The following is a 26083-nucleotide window of genomic DNA, read 5'->3' as shown; positions in this document are numbered from 1 at the left end:
TCATAAAGAACGATATGCATGACATCTTATTTGTAGCTGTAGCCGATGGAAGTATAAATAGTTCAAGACAAGACTCTTCTACCTTTTGCACTCGTAAGTCGTAATCATACACATTGGAACAGCATAATGGATATGGCAGAATCTTACATTTCACTAAGCAATTTCTTTTAAAAAAAGTTTAATTTCTTTGATGCTGATAGTTCCCTATCGCTGTTGACGATGATGATGATGATCAAATAATAATAATATATGTATCCTTTTATGATGATTTAAATTGACAACTTTCTAAGAACCTAATGAGTCAACAAAACAAATGGGCGATCAGCTCGAGAAATCTTCAAAAGATTGCGGATGTCAATAGCCATTAACATTGCGATCGAGTATGATCAGCTGATGATCAAAAGATTCCTCGTGCATATTTATTATTTAATTATGCTAACCGATTGATCATTGCTTGGTAACTGACCACTGCTCAGATGAGGATCAGCTAGGGGTACTCTGAATTTTAGTAAATCTAAGTCCAATATATTATATGTTGGATTTTATATTTTAGATCTAACCATTGATTAAAATGTAATATAATACACTCCAATAAAAAGTTAAATCCAATTCAATTTGATCCGATCAATCTGATTAAAATAAAAATATATAAATAAAAAATCGTAAATTACTCTCTAAAATTCTACTTACTAATAATAAAAAAAAACGAGCTGCTTTAATTTTTCATGATTCATGTGTTTTATTATCATATGGTTGAAAAAAAATAATTGAAATTTGAATATTGAAAGCAAACCTTGGTTGTGACTTACAGTTTGTACTCTGTACTATTGTTGTATAATTATAATTATACAAAAATATGTTCTTTTTTTTTAGGAAAATAAAACTTTTTTAACAAGTTAAATAAAAAAGTAGTATATAACTATTTTCAAAAATAAATAAAAAAATAAAAAATAATTATTTTTTATTAGTTTATAATGGATTTTAGCCCATAGACCCATAAACCAATCCAATAATATTAGATTTTTCATTTTGCAATCCAATTCAATCTAATCAAAAAGTCAATTCAACAAAAATTGAATTGATTTGGATTGGATCGAATTGTTTTTGAATGGATTAGATTGGATTTTAAACACCTTTAGAGGAGAAATTTTAGAATACATCCCCTTATAGAGATCACATATAAGACTAGTAAAGGACTATCGAGATTCTCATTACTTTACTCTTAGATTCTTGATTATATTGAATGGATAGATATGAATTTTTATCAAATAAATTAACTAGTGTTAAATTTGTAGAGGTAGCAGATAATTAATTTTTGTGCGAAAATATCACATTTAACATCCGACAATCCATTATTTCCGATACTAGTTCGATACCAAGAATTAAATGAGTTATTAACAAATGAGTAATGATAGAAAGTTAATTCCAATCCCGCCAAACCCACACAAAAAGTAAATAAAAATTGAAATATTTCAATTCATACCCTTAACGTTTAAACTAATTTAATATAAAAGTTGCCTACAGAATTATATCCAGGTGAGATTGAATTGGAGGTAATTAGTTGGATTATTATTTTCCTATAAAATAATTAATAAGCAAAATGTCACTCTCCCTTATAATTGAATTTAAGGTCCGTTAACTGAATCTCATTGGCAAGTGAACAAAACATTTTCGTTCACCGCACTTCAACGCCTTGGGACAATATTCATTTTATTTGTGACTAATCAATGGCAGAAGAGAAAAGAAAGAGAGACATTAGTGTCTTAGTGATCCATCGTGTCTCGTTTGAGTTTGACATCTTTTTCTTCATAGGAATTTGTCTTGTCTTATTATGATCCAGAGCTTTCACACATTATTATTATTTTAAAAAGTTTATTAAAATCCGAAAATTTCTTAGCATATTTTGACGTTTTCAGGCCAATTCATGCATAATGAAAAAAAACATTTTCACTTTATGAATTATGATTGATTGTAATTGCTCCCATGCATGCACTGCATGTGGGATTAGAGCTAATTACCGACACGCAATCTCAATTATTTTTAATGGGCAGGAACATGTCTATTACTTTCAATAAATCAGAAATAGGGCAAGACACGACCATTTTGGTCGCCTTGTCACCTTGTTATCTGAATTGTCTCGAATCATGAATCAAGTTGCCTCGATTTTTGTAGACAATTAAAGGTTAAGCAAGCTGATTACTATTTCCTAATTTTGGCCCCATTAGGTGACCTTAAACTAAAGTGTTAAAATTTGCTTTCACGATACATCTTGATATTCTTTCAATATCTCAGCTACAATAATAATATAAGACTAAAGGGATTGATTTTGTTAACAAAAATATGAATTTGTACTCAGTAAGTTCTTTCGTGGCTGACAAGAAACCAAAAAGAACGCGCATTACTTAGAAGTGCAACACCCACAAACAGATGTTGGGAGAGCCTGACCTGTGCATATAATCATACTGATGGGAAGAACTTGTTGAGATTGAAAGGCAGAGAATAGAATTCCTCACTTCTTGTATCGGTCTTGAATGATCGGAACCTATCCCACCAATGCATGCCCCGATCCTTTCTGGTGGCGTTGTCTTTCTTGTGCAGTGTGACGTCCAGGACATACGCCAACAAACCAGCAACGAATGGTTCAGATGAGAAAGGTACATTGATCATGTCATTGAACTGCCAAACGAGCAAAGATCAGATGAAGAGCAGATGGACATACAAAAAAAAAAGTGTCCAGGGAACATAATTAGTTACCCATCTTGCTCCAGTATGGACCGGACCATAACCGTTAACAGCAGTGTACTCATTGAAGTACTGTGGTATTGATAAGCCCATGAAAAATGAAAACCCTAGTATAAACTTCGTTCTAAAGCTGTTCAAATTGCAGAACTGAAGGAAACTGAGGCCTCCAGCACCTGCTCATGTAGTCATGTTGTAATATTTGTAATATGCATTAGTTAACCTTCAACTGGATAACTGAAGTAACATTTGTCATGTAACTTGTCAAGGCTTACCGACATAGGCAAAGAACAAGCAATACAGAGCTGCAACAATTGGAGCTGGAATTGAAGCAAAAACAGCTCCAAATTTTCCTGGCAAAGTTAATGTATGTTAAATCATGTAGCTAAATGTGTTACAAAGCACATTTGTCATATAAATTACTAACCAAGGATGGAGAAGAAGATCATGAACCCTGCCGATATCTGAACAACCCTTCGACTGCCAACACGGGTTAGTGCCAACAAACCAGCATTCTCACTGCAAGAACACCAAGCGAGATTTCAAGCCAAGAAGTTGCAAAGAAATGGATAAGCCGATGTTATTTATTTATGTTTTTTAAACAGGTAGTTCATTATAAAATCTTACACAGACACTGATGAACCGTTCCCAGTTCCAAACATCCCAGAGATGAGGATGCCGACTCCCTGAGGTCAAAAAAGCTAACAATAATCAAAAGACAATAAGAGAAACATTTTCAGCAAGTGGAAAGTTTACCAGACAATAAAACTAGCAAAGAGATGTACTACTTTTGGGTTTGGTATGGCAAATCTGATGAGATCCCAGGGGCCAGTTCCAAGTTCCAACAGGTAATTAGATTAATGCTGGCCATTTACGAGCTGTGGGGCCTATTTTAATGTTTTATGCAAATTAAATTTGTTCACTGTGATTTCCTTTGAATATTATCTCCCTTCCTCTTTGTGTGAGAAAATAGGAAAGTATCAACATCCAGGATGAACGCAAAAAGTAATGAGGCAAGCAATCGAAAATCTACCTGCCAACCAATACCACGGCTAAGAATAGATGGCGGCAGTGGAGTTGCACTTGCATACCTCGAGACAGCAATGAAGGCACCAGTGGACTGATCATAAAAAGTATTTAAAGTATTTGAGTTGAAAAGATTACATAATTAAGTACACCTGAAAGCCATAAGTACAAGGGTCAACAAACCTCTACAAGAGCGACAAATGAAGCAGCCATCATTGCAAAAGACTCTCCAGCATCAAAACTCGGAGCTCCCCATTGAAAAGGATATGGGACTCTTATCCTGCATAATGACATTACTTGAGCATTAATCAAATAAACTGATCAGCTTCTCTTTCCTATATGCCGATGAAAATAAAAAATACAAGTATCCAGTCACAAGAATTGTTGGCAGTCCCTCCAAGTTAATTCAAAATTATTTTTCCTCATTGAAGCAATTAATAGAATGTATGATTGTTTCTCATATCCCAATCTGGTGTCGCAAAGAGGCTATATCTGATAGAAGAAGAAACTGCAAAAAGCCTTACCATGGGGCAGCACCTATAATTCCAGCTCGATCAGTTCTGCAACTTAATTGAGTTTTGGGACCTGTGTTCTTATATGCACCACCCACAGTGAGTAGGTGGGCATAAACCCACACAATGGCAACTGAGAATATAACAGCAAAGCGATCGAACACGTGCCTCTCCCCACGTACAAGATGCGGTATATACTGAAATTAAAGGTCATATCAAGATTAATTTTTTTTAAAAAAAAATTGTTTTCAGTCCTGTGACAGAAAAAGAGGATATGTGCAATTAAAAGATGAACATTACCTGTGAAAAAATTATGAGAAAGATGATCTGTGGCAACCCAATCTCCACACATTTTGCCACCTACAATAGAAGGCCAGAGTCCATAAGCATAATAACTGAAAAAGATAAAAATACAAAAAGAGAGAGGGCAGACAGCTAGATCAGTTTTAAAATGATTTTCTTATCCAGAAAGGAAGAAATTATATACCCCAGGAAAGCCAAATTCATAAAGCCCAAAGCCAGACAAGGCAACCAAAGGAACAGCAGCCAATGGACTTAAAAGCCTGCATAATTATCACAAGCACACAGAGTTCAGTAACTCAAGCTTAAAATTCTGATTTTTTGACAGTTGTTTTGACCAAATTAAGTGATATTTGCAAAAATCAAGATATTCAGTACAATAGGAACAATTATATCGGTAAAAAATTTACGTTTGAATCAGATAAGAATAACAAGGTATTAACATATATACCTTGCAACATTGCGCCAAAGGCCACTAAAGCCAAGAACAATCTGCAGAGTTGAGGCAACAATAAGTGCACCTTGGGTTCCTCGCATTATCCTCTCAAATTTCTGCAAGCCTCGTTGAAAACAGGCACATCAGGAAGATGCTGATATAGAAACAGGTAGAAACTGAAGTAGTATGGTTTTAGTGAAGTGACCTCCTGAGGATCCACAATGTTACTGTATCGACCTGCCAAGATGATCGAAATGGTTGTTGGCACATAAGTATAAGAGCCTCCTATCACTGCAGGCAAACGAGTACCAAAGAATGTCTGAAACAATGTGTTCAATCCAGCCACAAAAAGCAGTGTCTGTATCATTTTTGCCTTCTCCTCCTAAACAGATAATCATAATTGTGATCAGAGATAGAATATAAAGAACTCAAGAATGTCATAATGGTAAATTTCCTTGAGAAATCTTACATTTCCTCCTCCCATCTGGGGAACTAGATGTGTCGGTATAAGCACAGTTGTCCCAAGCATGACCAAGTAATGTTGAAAACCAAGCAATATGGCCTCAGCTGCAGCAAGAAACAACCCATAATGTGCACTAATCACTCTCAGAGGCAAATGCTGGTTGATTTTTCGTTGTAAACACACAGAAAGTAGCAAGTGTTAAATTAATGAAGTGGATTTCCATACTTAGAAGAACCAGAACAAGGCCATACACAAGCAAAACAAGAACGGTTTCCATTGAAAAAGATTAGAAAGCATGTTTCTTTCTTAAAAACCAATGATTAGGACAAAAAGCATTGTAACTACTTAGCTCCTAGCAAAAGTTGATAAATCAACAGTGCAAATAGAACCGAAGGTCAATAAAATGCATCATAAATATAAACAACCAGAGAAATACTCACAAGATGGGGTACAGTGGACTTGATAGATGAAACATAAAAAGATAATAAAGGAGGAAGCTTACGCCAAGGTGGAGGACTAGTAATGCAATAAGCAATACTGGGCAGCTGATCCTTAGCTGGATGTGGCTGCAACTCCTCCTGTTTCGGCTGCGGTGCAAGTCCTCCACCACCTCCTGCCATTTTCTTCTTCTTTTTCTTCTCAAGGGAAATCTTTTAACAAAAATTTATAATCGTTAAGCATCACAAGACTCAAATCTCCATACAAACCCAATAACTAAAAACTAAAACTCTAAATATAAATAGCACTTAAACCCAGATGTCCACTTCCCAATAACAAACTACACCACAAAACTAGCTTAACTAAAACTTACCCGAATGTATTTCTACAAAAAGTAAATGACTGGTAACAAGCTTTTAGACAGATGAGAGGAACTGTCAAAGAGACAAGTAAAGCTCAAGCAGCAGAATCAGAAGATAAGCATTACAGAAAATTTAAAACTGCTCTATTATTCTAGTGAAAGGTTCTTCACTCAAAAGCAAGGAAGCTATGCAACGTAGTGGCCTACCGGGATGTTTTTTTAACACGGCCAAAAGACCCACTTGGGCAACAAGAAACATAAAAGAGCAAGTTTGAAGGGCTAAAAAGCAACAGGAGCGAGAAATAAAGCTAGAAAAGAAACCAAAATTCGTCTCTGCAACCCAAAAGGAATCTCCTTTGAGCCTTAACTTCAATTCCTTTACACTTATTATACTATTTGTTTATGTTGGTCTAAAGCTCTTTAAATCTTTTTCTTCTCTAACGTAAAGCTAAAGCTTGTATTAAAGCATCGCCACCGTCACCTTTACTAATCTTTAGCTAGCTAATTACCAATCTTTTCCGATTTTTGAATTACTTAATACTCCAATCCCATCCCCATGAAGGAAAAATCAAAATAAAACATTATTAAATCAGTAAGAATTTAAAGTCTCTATTTCACACTCCCATTAAGGCTGATCAACTTTGGAGTCGGATAGAGAAAAAAAAAAAAAAAAAAAGTAAAACAGTTTCACAACTACAACTTATGCTCTCACTGTGTGTAGTAGTAATGAATTATTTTTATTATTATTTTTAAATATTAGTTCAGTTGCATGGTTTGATTGGACTGAGTGATTGGTCCATTTCTTTTGGAGTACCGTCAAACTTATTACACAAATCCAGCAATGTCTTGAGTGTCGTTTTGATTCAGGAAATGCTTGACACCTGGTACGTAGCTTGCTCCGTCTACAGGACATGGACACGCCTTGTGTTTTACTAGACTCATCTTTTATCTCTGTTTCTCTCTTTCTCTATTTGAAGTTTGAACTTCGAACTTCGAAGATATATAGAATCTTTGTCTAGTAACGCTCACATCTGCACTTTTGCCAATGTTACTTGTTGCATTCACATTGCATATATTCTTCGACAGGAAGATGCTGATGTTAAATTATTATTATTCTGCGTCTGAATATTAATCAATTCACTAAAAAATCCAGATTAATTGCCACAAATTTTATTGTGCCACCAACTTTTCCATCATTTTCAGCATTTCCGAAGAAAGATTTTCTGCAGATGCATCATGAGATTTAGCGACCTTGACTTAAAATCAGTAAAAGAATTTTACCCACTTACCTTGCAAGTTCAGTTTCATTATTATTGAATTATTTTGGCCGACAATGAACATTTATTGATGTGGAAAAATACTGTGTGAATCTAATGAACATTAATGTAACGTAATAGCGTATCTCTTGATGTGAAATGTCACGTTGCTTTCGATTGGATTGAGTTATTTTGTTTGCTTGGGCCTCTGCCGTACGGGTGATAAGTAGATTAAACTTTCGTTATTGCTTGTTTGCGAGTTGTGTGACCCTACTACACTGCTGATTTGCTTCCGTAAACTTCGAAAAGCTCTAATCGTCATATGCCTCCACTTTGCTACTGCGGCCGACTCTTCTCAAGTCTCAAGTCTCACGGCTCAAGCCCAACGAAATTACTTTTGTTTTCATTTGTTAATTCAAATTTTGGTTAATTGCTTGCACAAATCCATCAGAGAAAAATTAATCCTATATTTTTTTTTTCATAAAATTTACAAAATTTTAACCAAACTTAACACAGGCTCGATTATTTATTCATTTTCATAATTTCATCTCTCTAAGAAGAAAGAACCACTATTATTGCAAATTTGCAATCATGTACTTTTATTTATTTATTGTAAAGGTACCGTGAGCTGCCTTCGGTTACACGTAAAAGTACACGAGAGGAAGTACCCTGAATTCCCGCTGGTTAAATAGTCAACTAATTGGTCAGATGCTGGAGCGTGCATTGGTGAAATAGTCAATGAAAAGTAAAATTACAATTTTGTCCACCTATTGGATATAACATAACCAAGCAGAATCCAAATCCCAGCGAGCTTAGTAGCTAGACAATTTCAACAACCTGAACCTGACTACTCCGCATCTTTTGGCTGTCCGAAAACATCATCAAACATTCTGACGCGAAGGACGCAGAGGCCCAACTACAGCAAGTGGACAACGCCTCAACCAACTCAGTGGAGAGGATACTTTGACAAGGTAATATTTTCATTCTCGGAAAACTGGACTCATCAAGCAAGCCATAGAAAATAGAATTCATAAGGCTTCAGTAACTTCCTCCTCATCAAGCAAGCCATAGAAAATAGAATTCATAAGGCTTCAGTAACTTCCTCCTCATCGTGCACAAGAGCCAATCTACTGCCAAACTGATGCATCATCAATCCTTTTTCATGTCTAAGGCCTAGTTGGGTAATGATCTTCAGTCATCGTGGAGAATGGAGTTTCCACAGACCATGATCAGTTTTATGCTCCCACATTTCTATCATTGGCTAAAGTTTGACTAATAAGTCATTGATTACTGGACGCATTATCCTTAAAATTGACAGGTCGCAACTGTGTGATTATAACTTCAAAGGAAACACAGGTCTGTAATGATCCACACTGCATGACACAACTCCAAATGATAACTCCAAAGGCAACACGGGTCTTCAATGATCCAGATGGTATTACACAACACCAAATGAAATATGTAAACTAAAGCTCACATAGTCATTAAATGTCTCTTCCAATTGATTTGGTAATTTCTAAGTTAAATGAAAAAATAAAAATATATATGCTTATGATAAAATATCTACAAGCACATTGCAGAAAGCATCATCTCCTATTGCCAATCAAATGAGGCAACCGGCCTCCAATCGCTCCATTTTGAAGCACACCAAAACAAAGCCAGAGGTGCCATGATGAAATAAGTGCTACAAATTTATTCAATGAAGCTTTAGATCACCTTGGCAAATAGGTTATATGTTTTCTTGAGATAAGATGGTACCTAAGGTGGGGTACAATCAACATAGTATCATTGAAGGCACTTCTCCTGAATTCAGCAATGCAAAGGTGAAATCATCCTTGACTGGAACCACGAGCTTGCAACCTTTTTCTCTCAAATTCAAGCTGAATAAGAAAATAGCGTATGTAGATAAGTTTCCATACCAATATTCAACTTGAGTGAAAGTTTCATCCAGTCAAGAGTCTCACCACTTTCTTCACCCGCTCATTGGCTGCAGCAGTTCCTCCGCTAACAGATTCAGGAAGATACGGACTGCTAACACGCACTTCGTTCATTACAACTATGACAGTCTTGTCCCAGCGAACAGGAAGCCTGTTTAATATCATTGACATAAATTAGGGAAAAGTTCGTCAGTTTGATGCAAACACTATGATTTTTAGCATGTATATACCTTCAAAAATAGGGGAAAAAAGTTCATTCAAACTTAAACGAGAAGATGAGTCTAATGCAATAAAGATCAATTATCCACCCACTGGTGCATACATACCCATAAATGCAATCTGAATCTCACATTTTCAGTTTAAAATTGTGGAATAAAGATGAAGACCTCTTATTTAGCTAATTTACAGGGTTTGGAAGAGGATTGTTAAAGGGGAAGGAAAAGAGGAAATAGAGAGGTTTCAGTCCCTTAATTGCTAGGAAAAGGAGGCATTTTGAGGGAAAGTCCTTTCAATCTTTCAGAAGATGTAGCTTTCTAATGTGGAAGTCCAGAGTTTGTCTAGCTGTGTCTAAATCCATTGCTTTAGGCAAGACTCATATAGAGACATTAATTATCACCTAAAAGTTAAGTAATGCTGAATTCTACTTAGTTCATTATGCTCTCTTTCTCTCTTGCTCGTCACCAAGGAAGTGAGACAAGTCAGTGAAGTCACATGCATCAATTTTTCAACTTTTAGGATGAGTTAGCCTTAAATTGAATTGCCATGAAAAGCAAAAGACTAAAGAACGTGGCTTTATATCATCAGCATAGGCCCATTTCTCTAACAAAACTAAATCATAATTGAACTAGGTTAGTTGACAATAAACATCATGACTAGACCTCTAATGGCAATAACATCAATATTAAGATTACCAATCCTGCATCAACAACATCGAAAGAGCACACAAACCTTCAGAATGACATATTTGTAAGATAACTGTAGACTCTCTTGCCAAAAACAAACTTTAAGACCTCCTGCCTTAGAGGTCGATGACAAATTGACTTCTTGTCAGAAAATAAAACATATGAAGTCACCAGTTTGAAATTATCAAAAATGAAAAAGAATCAACAAAAATGGCATTTACATGGCATGCATTTATCCAAGTTAAAATAATCACAATCAAATCATAACATCCTAGAAAATTCACTAAAAAAGCAATAAGAACAATTTTTCAAAGATTATATAGCAAATGTTTGTATGCATTTTGTAAGTAAAGCCATTTTTTAACCTAAACTCAAATAGTCAAATGTACCAATAAATTTTTAAAAAAAAAGTACATACGTCTTAGACAAAGCATCAAAAATGTTCTGAGCTTCAGTTGTGACTCCCACGCCAATCCTCTGAGCATCAGCCTCAGCTTGCCTGGAAATTTACAACATCAAATAAAGCATTTCAATTTTTATAAATTTCTTTTTTAAAAATAAAAAAAAATAAAAGAAAAGAAAGAAAGAAAATACCTAACGGCTAAATGTTCTCTAGCTTGGAGACGACTAAGATCAAGAAAACATTTTTTGGGATCGAGAGGGTCGTCAGCTTGACCGAGAAAGGAAAAGTCCTTAATATAATTAGCATTCAGCAGCCTGATGTTTCTACGAGGCCCAGATTTCAAACCCTCTTGTAATAACCAAACCCAAAGTTAAAGAAACTCAGAAATTTGAATGAATTGATTGATTGATTGATTGATTGATGAGAAATGATGATGTTGTAATAAAGAAAACAATTTTCTTTTATTGAAAAAGAAAAAGAAAAGAAAGAAAGAAAGGATATGAATAACGAGCATGTTGGTGAAGCGGTCGAAGGCCATGACCTGGCCATCAAATTCATCGCCCAAAGTGGTCTTGATTGAGAGCAAGCATCCCACTGCAAACTCCTCACCGCTCCCACCAACCTGACCCTCCATTCTTCAGAACTCTCAAATTTTTTTATTATTGAATTTGATTTGATTGCCTCCCCCTCTCCCTCTCCCTTTCCGCAACGTTGTTCTTATTTGTTAATAATACTAACGATTCTGCTGCTACAGGGACAGCGTAAGCAATAAATATTAATTGTGACCCTGCTCTCTGCTTTAATATCAAAACTTAACTTCACGTATTTTGCTGCCGGCAAATTCGCGTAATTTGGGCTTCTGGATTTCTTTAACGGGTTCAGGGCCTAGGGGCAAATTTCAATTTGTGATTTGGGCTTGGGCCGCCCCATGTTGGCTTTCTTTGACAGCATGAGAACGGGGGTGGGCCGAGTGGCTCTTCACTTTACTTTTTGTAATTTTAAGTCTAATGTAACCAAATCTCCTCCTCAATTTATGTGAGCGGTTCAGACCTCTTACTTTCGCCATAAAAAAGATTGTACTGGTTTTAATTAGATGATATCTAATCCAACAACCCTTTTAATTTATCTCATCAAACTTCAATAATGACTTTTATGTTAATTCCAATCTTGTACCTATATGAAATTACTAAACATGAATAAACACCCACACACAAACACACAATATATATATACATTTTCATTTAATAAAGTGAAAATGTTACTAATAAAGAATATGTCCTCATTAGAGAAGAACTGTCAATTTTTTTTTTTTGGGTCATTTAGTTATGTCCGCACAAAATCCGCATTTTTATTTTCATACATGAGAAGTTTTCTAGTGAGGACATCATTACTTTGTTAAAGTGAGAATGTCATTAAATTATATATACATATATGTATATGACGATTATTTAATTGGCAATCTCTTAAACTATTAAAATAAATGAAAAACTAAAAAAAAATCCCGTACTTATCTTTTATCTTATCTCTTATTTTAATAACTTAAGTGATCTAATTAGATCGTGCTTATTATTATCTAATTTTACCAAACCGGCAACCCAAGTGGCAATAGCCTTACATGGTTATGCCTACCACTCGAAAAGCCTGCGCAGTGTGGAGCTTGTGAAGGCCACTTAATCCTCGGAGCTGGCATCTGCCAGGAGGAAGAAAGGCTGCAAAAGCATGCTGGCTGGATTACATTTTAAGTATAAGGGGCGAGAGGGGCGGAAAGGAGAGTAGTTGAACTTGAACGCTACTTTAATTTAATATTGGACTACATAATTAATGAACATTGGCCAATGAAACATCATAATTGTCAGAAAAAACGTGTGTCTTTGGAGCTTCTAAATTCTAAAGATAGGGTGTGCTAAATAAGGCGTCTAAATGAAAGTATTAACATAACAATCAAAAAAAGGGTTCTTCTTGAATGTCAATAATTTAAAAAAAAAAAAGAAATAAAAGAAAAGAAAAAAGAAAAAGATTGTTGCTATTAAATATATACTAATAAATTATATGATGATTTTTTTAAAAATAAATACATGTATTATACTTGTATTGAGTAGATGTGGTAGAATAAAAATACTGAAAAATCTTCAGAAGATACGGGTACTACTACAAGTTGGATGGGGATTTGGGATTGCATAGATTGACGAGATTATTTTAGATGCGAAAGACGAGGATGGTGCTACTGCTACATGCGGGAATGTCTTTACTAATTCCATTTTCTTTTTATTTCTTATTTGATGAGAATGGTTGGTTTTTGTCTGTCTTTGCCCTTCTTTTTTTTTTCTTAATTATTTCTAATCCTTATTTTTATTAAAGTATCTAAAATCTGTTTTTAGAGTATCGTTGCTTTTGATTTCTACCAAAACTGCAGTGATCTGCGGAGTAGTGTTAGCCGATTAGGTTCTATATCATGGAAAAAACCATTTTTCACGCAATTCATTGAAGGTAAAATAAGATTTTTTATTAAAGTGATACAAAATATATTAAAATAATTTTTCACGCAATTAAATAACACTACAAAGTATGCAAAATTAATTAATTTTTTTAAATGAAATCAATGATGATATAGTTTGATATAGTCATTGAATAATTACTATAAGGAACAAACTGTAATTAACCCAATATCTTTAAATCATTGGAAGAAAAACTCAAAAATACCACTAATTTTTATGTGCTTGCATGTGCTGAATATTTTCTTTATCTTCAACTCAATTCAAGTCATTTTACAGTGCAATTAGAGAGTATACTTATATGAATAAGAAAATTGTGATATTTTTGGTACTTAGATCTAGGGTTTATAGGGCTTTCATACTGCAAAAATAGAAAGAAGTGAAAAAAGAATTGCTTGAAATAAATTTTTTTAATCTTTTTCAGTATTTTCCTATTTAGTGGGATTAGATAAAATTATTTTTAGTTATATGTCAACTTTTATTTATTTTTCTAATTTTCTCTTTGATGGAAAATCTTTTTTTACCCTCAATGAATTACTACCAAACGACATTCAACCAACGGTGAGTTAACAGAATGTTGTTTTGGGTTATTGTTTAAAAAAATAAGGATGAAATGAGTTATTGAATAAAATTCTATGGATAAAAAAAGTTTTTTCCCTCTATCATAGATGGTACATATGATGGGTACTTTTAATTAATATTGGAATAAAATTATTTTTAGGTATACATCATCTCAACGTTTTTTATTTTCATTAGTATTTAAAAAAGATGTCTACTTTATTTAGCAAAAAGAAAAAAAAAAAGAAAAAAAGTGAAGCGAACTCTAGCAAGTAGCAAACTCAAACTCATGGCCTAAAATGCAGGGAGGACAGGGTGAGCTCCGCATTGGCAATTGGCAATTCAAAAAATGCAAATCAAAGTGGGGCAACTTTTAATTACGAGTAGTACAAAGCAGTCAATTACAAAACAAAGAGCGGCAGAGTAGAGTGGTCCGTCCCTTTTGGTTGGTTGGTGGACATCACCTTTCTGAGAGGACAGATGAGCTGGCCACCGCTCTTCCCAGGCGTGATGTGTACATTGTTCATTCATTGATTAATTAATAATGCAGCACCAGCATCACCGCACCACTCTCAGGAATCTTCACTCTTTATTTGCAACTGCCAATTGCGTGCACACATACACGTGCGCATATGTTCGCCCATTAGAGCAACTCGATATTCGTTACATTTTCCACATTTTTATTGAGAAATTTACAAAAATAATCATAAAACTTTTGTTATTTTTACAATTAACTTTCTAAATTTTTTTCTATCAACATTAGCCAAACACACGCTTTTCTCCCCAAATTATCCTTATTTACAAACCAAAATCAACTTTCTTTCTCTTCTTTTATCAAACTAAATACAGCTTTGCACTCTTAAATCATCACCGACGATGACAAAAGGCAACAGTAAATGCCGGCGGCGAACGGTAAAAATGAAATCCGAACATAATCCATCCGGATCCACCACCAATCGACATCACTGAGTGGTATGAGTTATTTTCTGAACTTGCGAGAGAGTTTCAGTGAGGTTGCTTGTTGCGAGTCGTGGGACAATCTGTCTTTTGGTGCGACAGACGCCTGTCGCACCAACCTATGTAAAGAGAAATTGTACACATAGCTTCGTGCGACAAGCAACTTGTTTCAAGTACAGATGATTGTTGGAAAAAAAAAAAGTTTGAGACTACAATAACAATAAACCCTACTGTTTCAAGTACGTCTTCAGTTTTTTTTTTTTATATTATTTAATCGTTGCATAAACCCTACAATAATTTAAGATGCAAAAGTTTTATGATTATTTTTATAAATTTTTCATTTTTATTCCTATTTTATTCCCCGCCTCACATCACCAGTCGCCACCACGACCACGCTTCTATGATGATATGAGATATAAATTAATCTTATTATATGCACGCACCATTCAAACAATCTTCCCGATTGAAAAATGAGATGGGATGGGGATGTACGCGCGATATCAATTATTGATCTGATTAAGTGTGTGTGTCTATATATAAGCTTGTAAGTGTTGGCCATTCGATTTGAGATCAAAACTATTATGTTTATGTCGGTGAAGCTGAAGCATGCATGTGTGTTTTGGTAAATTAAATTCTATAAATGACAGATCATGGGGTCTCTATGTCCTCAACAATTAATATTATTATTATTATTATTTCTTAGAATATCAGACTTTACAGATCCACCGCAGATTCATTTCATTTGTGACTACGACCACAATGCGTCTGATTAATTTGCAATATTTTTTTTATATTTAGTAGTGGTGTGCAGATTAAAAATAATGGTTTTTTTTTTCTATTTAGCTGGTAATATGAAGAATATAACAAAATGTAAACGAAACAAAATGTGAATTATAGTATTTTTCTTGTTTATAATGAACGGATTACGCCATAAAATGAACGATTCACATGTGAATTTGGTCTATTTTTAGTTTGAACCTTCATATGTAATATTATATAACTATTTTAATGCAGACTGCAGAGTTTATTGGGTAGGTAACTTTGGATTTGGTCGCTTGTTAATTAATTTGAAAGTTCAAATGACTTGAACGTTTCTATCAATCCTGAATCAATTTTTTATTATTATTATTTATTAAAAAAAAAAAAGAGAAAAAACTTGATGGTGCGTAGCTGTGAATGATGAATCAATCACATGTAAAAATAATCACATTCATGTAAAGCGAAGATGAATGCATGGATTATGTATGACTATGATGCTGAGCATTCTTTAATTTATTTTACCCTCTGTATCACAACTTTTCACAAATTTTGATTGGGGAGGAATTCACGGCACGGGTGGGTTTGCTGAAGTGGGTTGCGTTGTAATTTTCTCTTATGGGGTTCTAGGTAGGATGTGATGTGATGTGATGTGATGTGATGTGATGCGATGCGATGTGGGGAAGGAAACATTTGTGTTTTTCGTACACGCATTTACATTATGCGCCAGTCAGGTGTCATGAAAACTAATCACATTACTTTATTTTATCGGACATCCATAAATAATTGTTAATTTTGAATTACCCGCCTCCTATCTTGAACCTACTACTCTTATACATTATGCTACAAGTCTTAATTTTATTTCTTTCATTTTTGTTAGGGATGATCAATTAAGTTTTATACAATAATTTAGAGGATTCTCCATGTAACTTAGCACCTGTCTAATTTAAAAAATTATTATTTTACGAAAGAATAATTTAAATATTTACCTGATAAATAACAAACGAGTGGAGTGAATTTATGGAATAACGATCTCATTAACCTTGAATTTTCTATTTTAACTGCAAAACAGTGTTATATATCTTGGATTGGCATTAGTTTTAAGTAAATGCTCGCTCGTGCTCTTTAACGTTTTTCCTATTTTATTAGATGAAAACAACAACATTGGTTATTTCTCTTGGCTACCCAGTTACTGCATATTGCAATATCCTTCATACGCTTCAAAACTTATTGTTTTGTTCAAAATGTTGCCGGAAATGTTCTGTTTTTTCAACACCTTCGAAAACTAAAATCAAAATGAAAATACATAATGCTTTTGATTTTTTTTGGGGGGGGGGGGGGGGGTGGGTAAGGAAAAAGTAAACGCTTAGAAAAGTAGGTAGCATGCAATTATGTAAAAAGAAACTCAAATTAATGGCTGATAAATGCTAACTTTCTTATTTTGAATGAGTAAACGGCGTTTCGCATTTGGGTTGTCTGACTTTGGCATAATCTCAACGGGATAGGATATGGGGGGGCATCTGTTCCCCCCCTTTTTTTTTAAACAATAAAAGGCATTCCAAAACCAACAATTTCCTCTTCAATAATGAATAATAAAAAATTGATTAATTTTGGACTTATGCTCTCTCTAACGTGAATATGGCCTGGGTGCCAATTTTATACGCAATAAAACAAAGGGGCAAAGAAAAGAGGGAAGGAGAGAAAAAAAAAAAACAGTAAGTACCACCGCACGTTCCAACGGGGATGAAGACAAGACTCAAGAAGAGCATGTTTATAATTTTAGTGTTATTATAATTAACATTCCACGACAAAAACTCGAAAGCACCACCCACAGGCCACAGCGGCTAATTTTCTGTTTTGTCCCTGAGGTTCGGAGTGCTTTCACTTTGATAGATTGTTTAAGTGTTTCTCTATTTACACCCTTCCCGTCAGTATTCCATCATTTTGACTGCTTATTGTCTGAATAAATTATCAAGATACCCTCGCATCAATAAAACAATATTTGAGAAGATGCATACTGGCCTATAGATTATTGACGAATTTGGAGCTAAAGTATGTTAACATAATGAAATGTACATATTAATTTTCATTTGCTGAATCACCAAAAAAATAAAAAATAAAAAATTAGAAAATAAGAATTAATCCTGACAATATTATCGATGAATCAAATGGCTATATTGGCAGAGTTGATGGCTATAAATTCATCATCTCTTAATCCAATATTCACAAGTAATTTGATGAAAACTCTCATCACAAATAAAAGCTAAGAAACACAGTTCACTCACAGTAAAATCATCTCAGCATTCTCTCATTCATAATCCATCTCAATCTCTACTCTCAATCAACAAATATTCATCTCATAAACGACAAGTTCAAATACTTGAAATTCCATGAACTTTATATTGTCATTGATATTCATCGACAACCGTCGATTCAATTAAAGTTCTTGAATTGGTTCCCAACATGATCGATTCAGATTGTTTTGCCATCATTATGTTACTAGCAACAATAGATTTCTTCAATGCATTTGTGAATAATTATAGTAGGTTCTTAGTTTTGTGGCTTGGTTTGAGAAGATGAAAGACAAGAGCATAGTTTTTGTTACCAAAAAAAACATTAGATCTTAGCATGCTTCTGTTCTTACCCCATGGATTATAAAGTGTTTCAGACATAATGCGGTTTCTAAAGTGTAAAAATTAAAAAATGTTTGAATATTTAATCGATTTAGCTTGAAGCTAATAACTTGTCCTCACATGCTAAACTCACACTAAACTTTATATGCTAACACTAGGGGTGCAAAGTAAAGATACAGTTATACAATCTATTAAAGTGGAAGGACCCAAATCTTGAGGGGACGAAGCCGAATATTACCCCAGGCCACATCATTTGTTTCCACAAAAATCAATAATTAGTTGGCCAAACCAAACCACACATGACATGGGATTCTCAATGCTTACTTTGACTCTTTTATCACCCAACAAAGAACTAGCGAAGCTGCCTAGCGCTCTCTCTCTCTCTCTCTCTCTCTCTCTTCTCTTGCCAACTCAAACTCAAAAAGTCAGGAAGAACGACAACTGTTATTGCAACTCCCACAGCTTTTCTGGGCTTCAATCTAGAGCCTCGATTTAATAGGAAACTAAAAAAACGTTATCAGTTCAAAAGAAAAAAAAGAAACAAAGTCCTTTTTTGTTTCTAAAAAATGGGCAAAGATTACTTGTATCCTCCTCATTCAATCGCCAAGAAGTTATTACCTTGGACCTTTTATGCAGTCCTCTCTGTAGCCATTTTTCGGTTGTACCTTTACCCTCTTCACTTATACTTCCATTCTGCTTCTGATCAACTCCCTCACACCAAATCCCTCATCATCACTTCTTCTTCTTCCGCTTCTTCTTCAACATCATCGTTATCTTTAACTTCTTCTTCTCTCGCTCAAGGTACATGCAGTGGCTCAAAATGTGTCCTTTTCTCTTATAATTTATACGGCCTAATGTTTTAGCACTAACAAGAGTTTTTGTTTCACATTGTTCTGTTTGTTTTGCAGAAAAGGAAAGAGCTGATCATGATGATGAAACTCCTTGTGACTACACTATTGGCAAATGGGTTCATGACAAAATGGGACCTTTGTACAATGGGACTACCTGCGGTACAATCAAGGAAGGTCAAAACTGCATCACTCATGGAAGACCTGACTTGGGTTACCTCTACTGGAGGTGGAAACCAAGGCTATGCAAGCTTCCTAGGTTTGATCCCAACGCATTTCTTGATTTTCTCCGTAACAAACATTTAGCTTTTGTTGGTGACTCTATGGCTAGGAATCAATTGGAGTCTCTTCTTTGCATGTTATCCACAGTTTCTGTGCCCAATCTTGTTTATCGAGATGGTGAAGATAACAAGTTTAGGAGATGGCATTTTGATGCTCATAACGTTACTGTTTCTGTTTATTGGTCACCATTTTTAGTTAAGGGTGTTGAGAAATCTAAAACTGGTCCAGATCATAACAAATTGTATGTGGATCATGTCGATGAGAGGTGGGCTGCTGATTTGGATCAAATTGATATGATTGTTTTATCTCTTGGTCATTGGTTCTTGCATCCAGCTGTGTATTTAGAGGGAGATTCTGTACTGGGTTGTCATTATTGTCCTGGACTTAATCACACTGAGATTGGATTCTATGATGTTTTGAGGAAGGCTTTAAAGACCACCCTCAAAACAATAACTGAAAGAAGAGGGTCTAGTGGAGATTTTATAGATGTGTTTTTAACCACATTTTCTCCATCACATTTTGAAGGTGAATGGGATAAGGCTGGTGCTTGTCCTAAGACCACGCCTTATAAGGAGGGGGAGAAGTTGCTTGAAGGAATGGATGCGGAGATGAGGCATATTGAAGTTGAAGAAGTGGAATTGGCCAAAGAGAATGCCAAGCAATTTAAGGGGTTGAGATTAGAAGCATTGGATGTGACCAAATTATCGTTAATGAGGCCAGATGGTCATCCAGGGCCTTATATGTATCCAAATCCATTTGCTAATGGAGTTCAAGAGCATGTACAGAATGATTGTGTTCATTGGTGTTTGCCTGGGCCTATAGATACATGGAATCAAATATTGCTAGAGGTTATCAGAAAATGGGAGCGTCAATCTAGGAGAGAAGAATGAGACACTAAAGTGATGAAATGGTGGGTTTAATTCATTATGATTCTTTACTCTTAACTTCTTTGGTTGCTCGGTACATATTGCTGAAGAGGACATCAAAAGAAAGTAATATTCAGTGATGAAGTGATGATTGAATGCTTACAGTTTTGTTGATGAAAGCAAGCTCAAGAAGATTGGCAGGAGATTAAGTTTCGGCGGTAACAAATAGCCAAAGCCTGAAGATGACTTACTTTTGAAAGATACTTGCGGGTGCTTGTGAAATTGTAAAGAAATCACAGACCATTGTCATTTTTTTCATTGCTTTGTTTTGAAGTTCACAGTGGAAAGTTTGGCAGCTTCTTGGCACATCCTTCAGTTTTATCCATTGAGTTATTCGTTTGGGTGTAAGCTTATCTCTTGTCAACTTTCTGTATCTCTATCATTTCTTTGCTTCCTGAGTTTTGATTTTGATTTCTACATCCTCTAATTCATACCTCTTTGTCATCTTTATATTCGAATAGGAAGTGCGAGTTTTGTATAATTTATCTAAAACTTGAAATTATTTATACAGGTAGGAATAATTTTTACCATAAGTTATGTTTGAGTGAATTGAATTCTCAATGCAAATGAAAGAAGTTTCCTCTGCTTCGCCAACATACGAACACTACCATGTTATTCTCCTTTTTACTGTTGTATTTTTTTCTTTCCCCCCCCCAAAAAAGTCAAAATAACGCCTATTTCTCTAAGATTTGTTAGCTCAAGAACCGCTAGCTCTAAAGAATCCTAAGCAACTTTATCTAGCTTGTCTTTGAAGAGATAGTCAAGACTCAAGAGTAATACTAAATGAATTCCCCTCTAAAGTGAAAAAAGGAAAAAAATTGTCACATGGGATAGAACTCGGCCTTCTTTAATGGAAAGTAACAAATCTTAGTTTCCTTCTGTGTATGAAAAAATTATTACGGTCCAATATCAATATTGGCTGAACATTAAATAATTTTTTTTAATGCTATTTCAATGTTGCTGTTGATGTACTGTAATGTGCAAAATACAAAACAACAGAAAGCGACTACTATCTAGTAATGGAACCTTGTTCCAAATAAATCTTAACAGATTGCCAGAAACTAAATAAATATTGTTCGTGGGCAAATACTGAATATGCATGCATCTTGCTAAGAACAACTTGAATCCAAGTCCATTTACGTAACGGTTCTGCCAGTGCTCTGGTTTCGAGTAATGAATTTGATTCGTAACAGCTCTTGTAAGTTTCCAGCCACTCCCAAGTAACACACACAAACACACATAATTAATGCAGGGTAATTGTGGCTTGGGCATCCATGCAATCAGGCATGTCATATTGTAATGTAATCCTGAGGAATTTGCATGTCAAGAGTCTTGTTCGCTTCGCTTCGGAGCGCATCGTGCAAGATGCCATGAGATCGACATCCGAGGAGACTGGACCGAGATTTAGAAAGTTGAACTGGAAACCTCTCCTGGTCCTGGAGAGTTGTGAGTTTAACTAGAAGAGTCGCGCGGGGCTCCACGGCCACTGCTACTTCTGAGATGTTCTTGCTCTTCTTAAGCTTGTTCAAGATCTTGGATTTCAGGACATCACATCAATTCCAAGTTCATTAGCCTTTATTTTTTCATGGGTTTAGAGAATACTAATTCTCGCATCAAATTTGATTTATTCAATAATTTATCATGGCTTGGTTTAATTTGACATTAATTTGAACTCACTTTTTTATTATACCCACCATTAAAGTTTACAAATTATAAATTTACTTAATATACCCACCATAATTCGAGAATTATTCCTCATATTTCTCTATTATATATATATATATATATATATTTCTTGTATTTTTACGATTACCTCCATCACGTCAAATCTTACCATTGAAATATCTGAATTTAAAAAAAAAAACTACAAGTTTTTTATTACAAGTCAGGTCAACAATCTATGGTAACCTAAATTTCTTGGATTAAAAATTCACAGATGTTAAGAAAGATGAATAAATCCTTCTGATTAAACTATGAAAAGATTTAAAAGTTTGACTCTAAAATTTTAAGGCCGGTAGTCCCCTTCAATAATTTTTTGGTATCAGCTACCTTGGAGTAGTTCTAAGGTAGAGCAGCTTTCAGAACCGTTGGATGCACGCAATTACAATTGTTTTAAATTTAATTACAGACATTCAACGATTTTGGAGGCTACTCTACATTGGAGCCGCTCCAACATAGCAGTTGCCTAATTTTTTTCTTTAACTTGGAAAATCATTCAATCATATTTATGGACGCATCTACTTAAGATTTTCATTTTGCCCGTTACCTTGAGAACCTACCATTCTCATTATAGATTTTTTTTTTTTAAAAAAAAAAATTTACCTTTTGTTAATAAGTTTATCAACTCATCCTTTCCTGATTGAAGAAAAAAAAAAAGAAGTAAACGAATAAATAAATAAATAAACGGCTTTTGACTGTCTGTTGACAAATTGGGAGTACGTTTCAAGTTATTTTGATAAGTGAATTTTTGTATATTAAACTGATAAAATAATTTCTTTTTTATCCAAACCAACTTTGTCCTTAAAAGTTATTTTATTTAAGAGATTTTATTAATAAAAATATTTATTCAAATAGGGGTGTAGAAAAGAATATAAGATTGAAATAGTCTCACCCCTTGTATAACATACTAAATAATATTAAACATAAAAAATTATTCATATCTTCATACGGTATATTTATTAAATTCAGCAATTAATAATATAATTTTTAAAAACTAAAATAAATAGTTGTTTTCGTTCATTAAATTAAATTTAACATAGTCCTATTAGACATTAAACCAAACAAAAGACAGTACCATGTATAATATAGTTTAGTTCTATCTAATCTAATCCAATCTAATTCTAGAAGTTAATCCATTCCAATGCAATGTAATCTAATCCATTTTAATCCAATCTAATCTAATCCAATAGCACTAAAGTGTTGAAATGGTGGGGATGGGTTTGTTTTACTTTTATTTTTTAATGCAATTTCTGTGATAGATTGTTACCACCCAAATCGACTATATTTGGCTGTGTTTAATCGTTAAAAGGACAAGAGGAAGATTAAGCATTAACCTCCATTTTGGAAGCATACGGTTTGTCGCCAAAAAGATAATTATATCAAATTCAAATGAATTCTCAAGCAAAAGGCAAAAGCATGAGGACTAATCTTCAAGATGTTGAGCAAACTTCCATTTGGTAATTTGTGGTGCGGTGGTTTTAAGTCATAGCTACTGAGAAGCAAAAGTTTTTATCTTTAAATAAAAATTGATAAAAATTGGTAAATAAAGATTTAAATAATAATAATTTTGGTAAACATAATAAAGCGAATATAAAATTTTCCTCAAACAACTATGGCGTAAAATCACCTTAATTTACAAAGTAGTTGCAAGTGATTATAAAAGACGTTAAAGCTATAACTTAAAGCCACAATTGTTGTCCAACAAACAACCAAAGGGAGCCTTAACTGACTTTAGTTGACTCCTCCAACTTCTTCAGTGTTATCCCGTCCGAAAAGCAACATCACCCAGAGCATCAATATATAACTGGAGCAAATTTAGATTTATGGAGTCATCTCTCTAACATAAATAATAATAATAAATGCAGGAATGTTTTCTTCTTCAATACCTGATGCTCGCATTGACTATGCGCTGACTCCTCGAGAGGAAACATTAATAATAGCTAAGTGCAATTTGGTGGAAGTTGCACTAATCTAACATGCTCAACATCCCCTTGAAGAGGCAATTTCACTTTAGCTAATATATTACACACATTGCCTACTCGATCCGTTGGCACACTCGGGGCAAGCATGCAGTGGGGGAACCACACACCAGGGACATATTCCTTGTCGATTTGAAGACCCTTTGTCGCCAGTGCCTCATACAAATTGTCATGGAGTTCCCTAAGGTTCAATGATTGGGCTATGAGGAGGCAGAGGAGATTGTTCTTTCTGGGAAGGACTGAAAACAAAGAGAGTGAAATGGGAAACTTGTCCACAAGAGGAATGGAGTCAGGAAGGATATCCTCAGGTTTAGAGCAAGGTTGGGTGACAAGAAGAGTGATGTGTGGTTCATCTTCAGGTTTGATCAGATTAGGGATGTTAAGCTCTCTGACCAATTTCATTGAATCCAAGATTTTGGATTTAAGAGCATCATCGAAGTACAGCTTGATTGCATACTGCATTCTGAATGGCTATAAATAAATAAAGAAAAGAAAGTGTAAGTGAAGGAAACACTGGAGGACAAACTGTAATGAATGCATGCTCTAACAGTTACGACAAGTTCTTTCAAATTACAATAACAAAAAGAACTTGAATAATGCAATAATTGAACACAAGAGACAGAGAGAGACCCAGACCAGTATTTGAAAAAAAAAGAAAAGATTAATGGGTTCTTGTTTACATATAAAAATCACACCTTTCGAGGGACTGAGGCCGAGGTGAACTTGCCTGCGGGATCTGTAACTCTGTAAGAGCGCGACGGCTAATGAGGGTTTGGAGTCTTGGCATTATCCATATAAATATATACGTGGGAATTTGACTTTCATTGTCTTTCTCTACTTCTCGGAATTTAATCAAAATTACATACATGGCATTGGGTGTAATTTCCTTTTCCTTTTTTTTCCCCCTTTCTCTTCCTCTGTTTGCGTTTTTTTAAGGAATTTATCCTCATTATAAACTTCAATAACTTTTTTTTTTTTCCTTTCTCTTCCTCTGTTTGTGTTTTTTTCAGGAACCTATCCTAATTATAAATTTCAGTAACTTCTCTTTAATAACTAATGTGAGGTCCAATTGAACAATCTCTTCTAACGAAACCGCTGCTGAATCCCTATTATTTCGTTTGTTTTGTTTAATCATATTCAACTACTAAGAATTAACTTCTATATCACTTGTTAGGTTTTGAACTTAAAATTTCTAAGTATCCAATTTAAAAAACTAACCTATTGATTAAATTTGACAGATCTTGTAAATAAAAAATGATCTAAACATCCTTGTGTATTCCATTCCTCCCATCTTTGAAGAAGTTTCAATTCGTGTTGTGCTTTCAGCAAATTGTATGCTCATTTACTGAGGAATATAACAGTCTTCGTTAAAAAAAAAAAATTAAAAAAAAAGCATTGCTGCCTCTTAAGTATTATTAATAATTAACTAGAAAATCTTTCGGTACATGTTCCATAGTATGCTTAGTAAATGCATTACTGAAGACTTTCTAATAAAGGGAAATTCAACTCCAACTTAATTTCCGACTGGCAAGTGGCAACGCCAAAATTAGTGTAGGAACCTGTTTTTGATAGGAAGTGTTGGATCCCCTGGCATTATCAATTTTAACTTTCAACATCAACTGAAGATAAATATTAAACACTTCTTTCAAAACCAACTAAGATAATTATCAAAAACTACCAACCAATTAGAGGCTCCATGCCCGTAAGAAACAATCAAGTGAAGTGCACATCCAATAAAGAAAGAAAGAAAACTGAAATATCTGCAGTTACGGGTGATTGCAGAGTAAGCAATGTAGAACTAAGATTGACAACCATATTTGTTTCATAGAAAGTAAAGTACATGGTCATTCTATCACAAGTCAGTCATAGAACTGATGACTGTAATATATCCAAAGGAAACTAACACAACATTACTTATAGTAGAACATATTGTCAGTTATATGCAATGAGAGCCATCTTAACGATGAGTGGATCATAATGGTGAGTTTACAAGTCAAATTTTTACCACTAAAACACCAGCTGCTCATCTAGGGTAAGTTTCCTGCACCTCCAGCTATATCCATGTTAATAACTGCAAAGTGCACCGAATATTTAGATAAAAATCAATAGTATTATTATTGTGCTATAAACAGAGAGAAAATAGACGGCAACCAAGATGTC

The 26083-nt window shown here is 34.4% G+C and overlaps 4 protein-coding genes across 6 annotated transcripts in view; 1 reads left to right on the top strand and 3 right to left on the bottom strand.

Annotated features, from left to right (window-relative positions):
- Positions 1 to 2099: 2099 nt before the first annotated feature.
- LOC18045703 (nucleobase-ascorbate transporter 6) lies at positions 2100 to 6667 on the bottom strand. 2 transcript variants are annotated; one of them, XM_024186808.1, is made up of 16 exons: positions 6483 to 6667; positions 6288 to 6348; positions 5979 to 6126; positions 5483 to 5580; positions 5219 to 5395; positions 5029 to 5129; positions 4765 to 4840; positions 4578 to 4637; positions 4290 to 4474; positions 3949 to 4045; positions 3773 to 3859; positions 3367 to 3425; positions 3167 to 3258; positions 3015 to 3092; positions 2755 to 2915; positions 2100 to 2676 (listed from the first exon to the last, which is right to left on the bottom strand). In XM_024186808.1, exons 3-16 carry the CDS (start codon positions 6094 to 6096, stop codon positions 2458 to 2460), a joined length of 1608 nt encoding a protein of 535 aa, XP_024042576.1. In that variant the 5' UTR covers positions 6097 to 6126; positions 6288 to 6348; positions 6483 to 6667; the 3' UTR covers positions 2100 to 2457. The 2 variants fall into 2 exon arrangements, with proteins under 2 accessions (XP_024042576.1, XP_006438462.1); XM_006438399.2 differs by lacking the exon at positions 6483 to 6667 and having other exon boundaries at positions 6288 to 6470.
- A 2259-nt stretch (positions 6668 to 8926) lies between these two features.
- On the bottom strand, positions 8927 to 11521 carry LOC18045702 (protein LSM12 homolog). The gene is made up of 5 exons (XM_006438398.2): positions 11275 to 11521; positions 10965 to 11124; positions 10789 to 10869; positions 9496 to 9619; positions 8927 to 9411 (listed from the first exon to the last, which is right to left on the bottom strand). Exons 1-5 carry the CDS (start codon positions 11405 to 11407, stop codon positions 9361 to 9363), a joined length of 549 nt encoding a protein of 182 aa, XP_006438461.1. The 5' UTR covers positions 11408 to 11521; the 3' UTR covers positions 8927 to 9360.
- Positions 11522 to 18481: 6960 nt separating this feature from the next.
- LOC18045701 (protein ALTERED XYLOGLUCAN 4) lies at positions 18482 to 20706 on the top strand. The gene is made up of 2 exons (XM_006438397.2): positions 18482 to 18970; positions 19078 to 20706. The coding sequence occupies exons 1-2, from the start codon at positions 18736 to 18738 to the stop codon at positions 20187 to 20189; spliced, it is 1347 nt and encodes a 448-aa protein (XP_006438460.1). The 5' UTR covers positions 18482 to 18735; the 3' UTR covers positions 20190 to 20706.
- Positions 20707 to 25743: 5037 nt separating this feature from the next.
- Positions 25744 to 26083, bottom strand: part of LOC112099284 — a 2003-nt gene continuing 1663 nt past the window's right edge. For both annotated transcript variants that reach the window (XM_024186589.1, XM_024186590.1), the window contains one exon: positions 25744 to 25994. In XM_024186589.1, the coding sequence (XP_024042357.1) occupies positions 25951 to 25994 (44 nt within the window). In that variant the 3' untranslated portion in view covers positions 25744 to 25950. The remainder of the gene's footprint in view (positions 25995 to 26083) is intronic.

Source organism: Citrus clementina, unplaced genomic scaffold (assembly GCF_000493195.1).
Source record: "Citrus clementina cultivar Clemenules unplaced genomic scaffold, Citrus_clementina_v1.0 scaffold_4, whole genome shotgun sequence".
Classification (NCBI taxonomy): domain Eukaryota; kingdom Viridiplantae; phylum Streptophyta; class Magnoliopsida; order Sapindales; family Rutaceae; genus Citrus; species Citrus x clementina.
The sequence above is the reverse complement of the archived record's forward strand: the minus strand, read 5'-3'. Positions and strand labels throughout refer to the sequence as shown.

What these genes read in the sequence shown, in the direction of transcription:
- LOC18045703 (XM_024186808.1), bottom strand. Translation starts at nt 6,096, where the DNA reads ATGGCAGGAGGTGGTGGAGGACTTGCACCGCAGCCGAAACAGGAGGAG. An exon ending in TACTAGTCCTCCACCTTGGC is followed by an intron (nt 5,581 to 5,978) that starts GTAAGCTTCCTC and finishes TTCTTGCTGCAG; the next exon opens with CTGAGGCCATATTGCTTGGT. An exon ending in TCCATACTGGAGCAAGATGG is followed by an intron (nt 2,677 to 2,754) that starts GTAACTAATTAT and finishes CTCGTTTGGCAG; the next exon opens with TTCAATGACATGATCAATGT.
- LOC18045702 (XM_006438398.2), bottom strand. Translation starts at nt 11,407, where the DNA reads ATGGAGGGTCAGGTTGGTGGGAGCGGTGAGGAGTTTGCAGTGGGATGC. An exon ending in CACCAACATGCTCGTTATTC is followed by an intron (nt 11,125 to 11,274) that starts ATATCCTTTCTT and finishes TTTGGTTATTAC; the next exon opens with AAGAGGGTTTGAAATCTGGG. An exon ending in AGAGAACATTTAGCCGTTAG is followed by an intron (nt 10,870 to 10,964) that starts GTATTTTCTTTC and finishes GTAAATTTCCAG; the next exon opens with GCAAGCTGAGGCTGATGCTC.
- LOC18045701 (XM_006438397.2), top strand. Translation starts at nt 18,736, where the DNA reads ATGGGCAAAGATTACTTGTATCCTCCTCATTCAATCGCCAAGAAGTTA. An exon ending in TTCTTCTTCTCTCGCTCAAG is followed by an intron (nt 18,971 to 19,077) that starts GTACATGCAGTG and finishes TTTGTTTTGCAG; the next exon opens with AAAAGGAAAGAGCTGATCAT.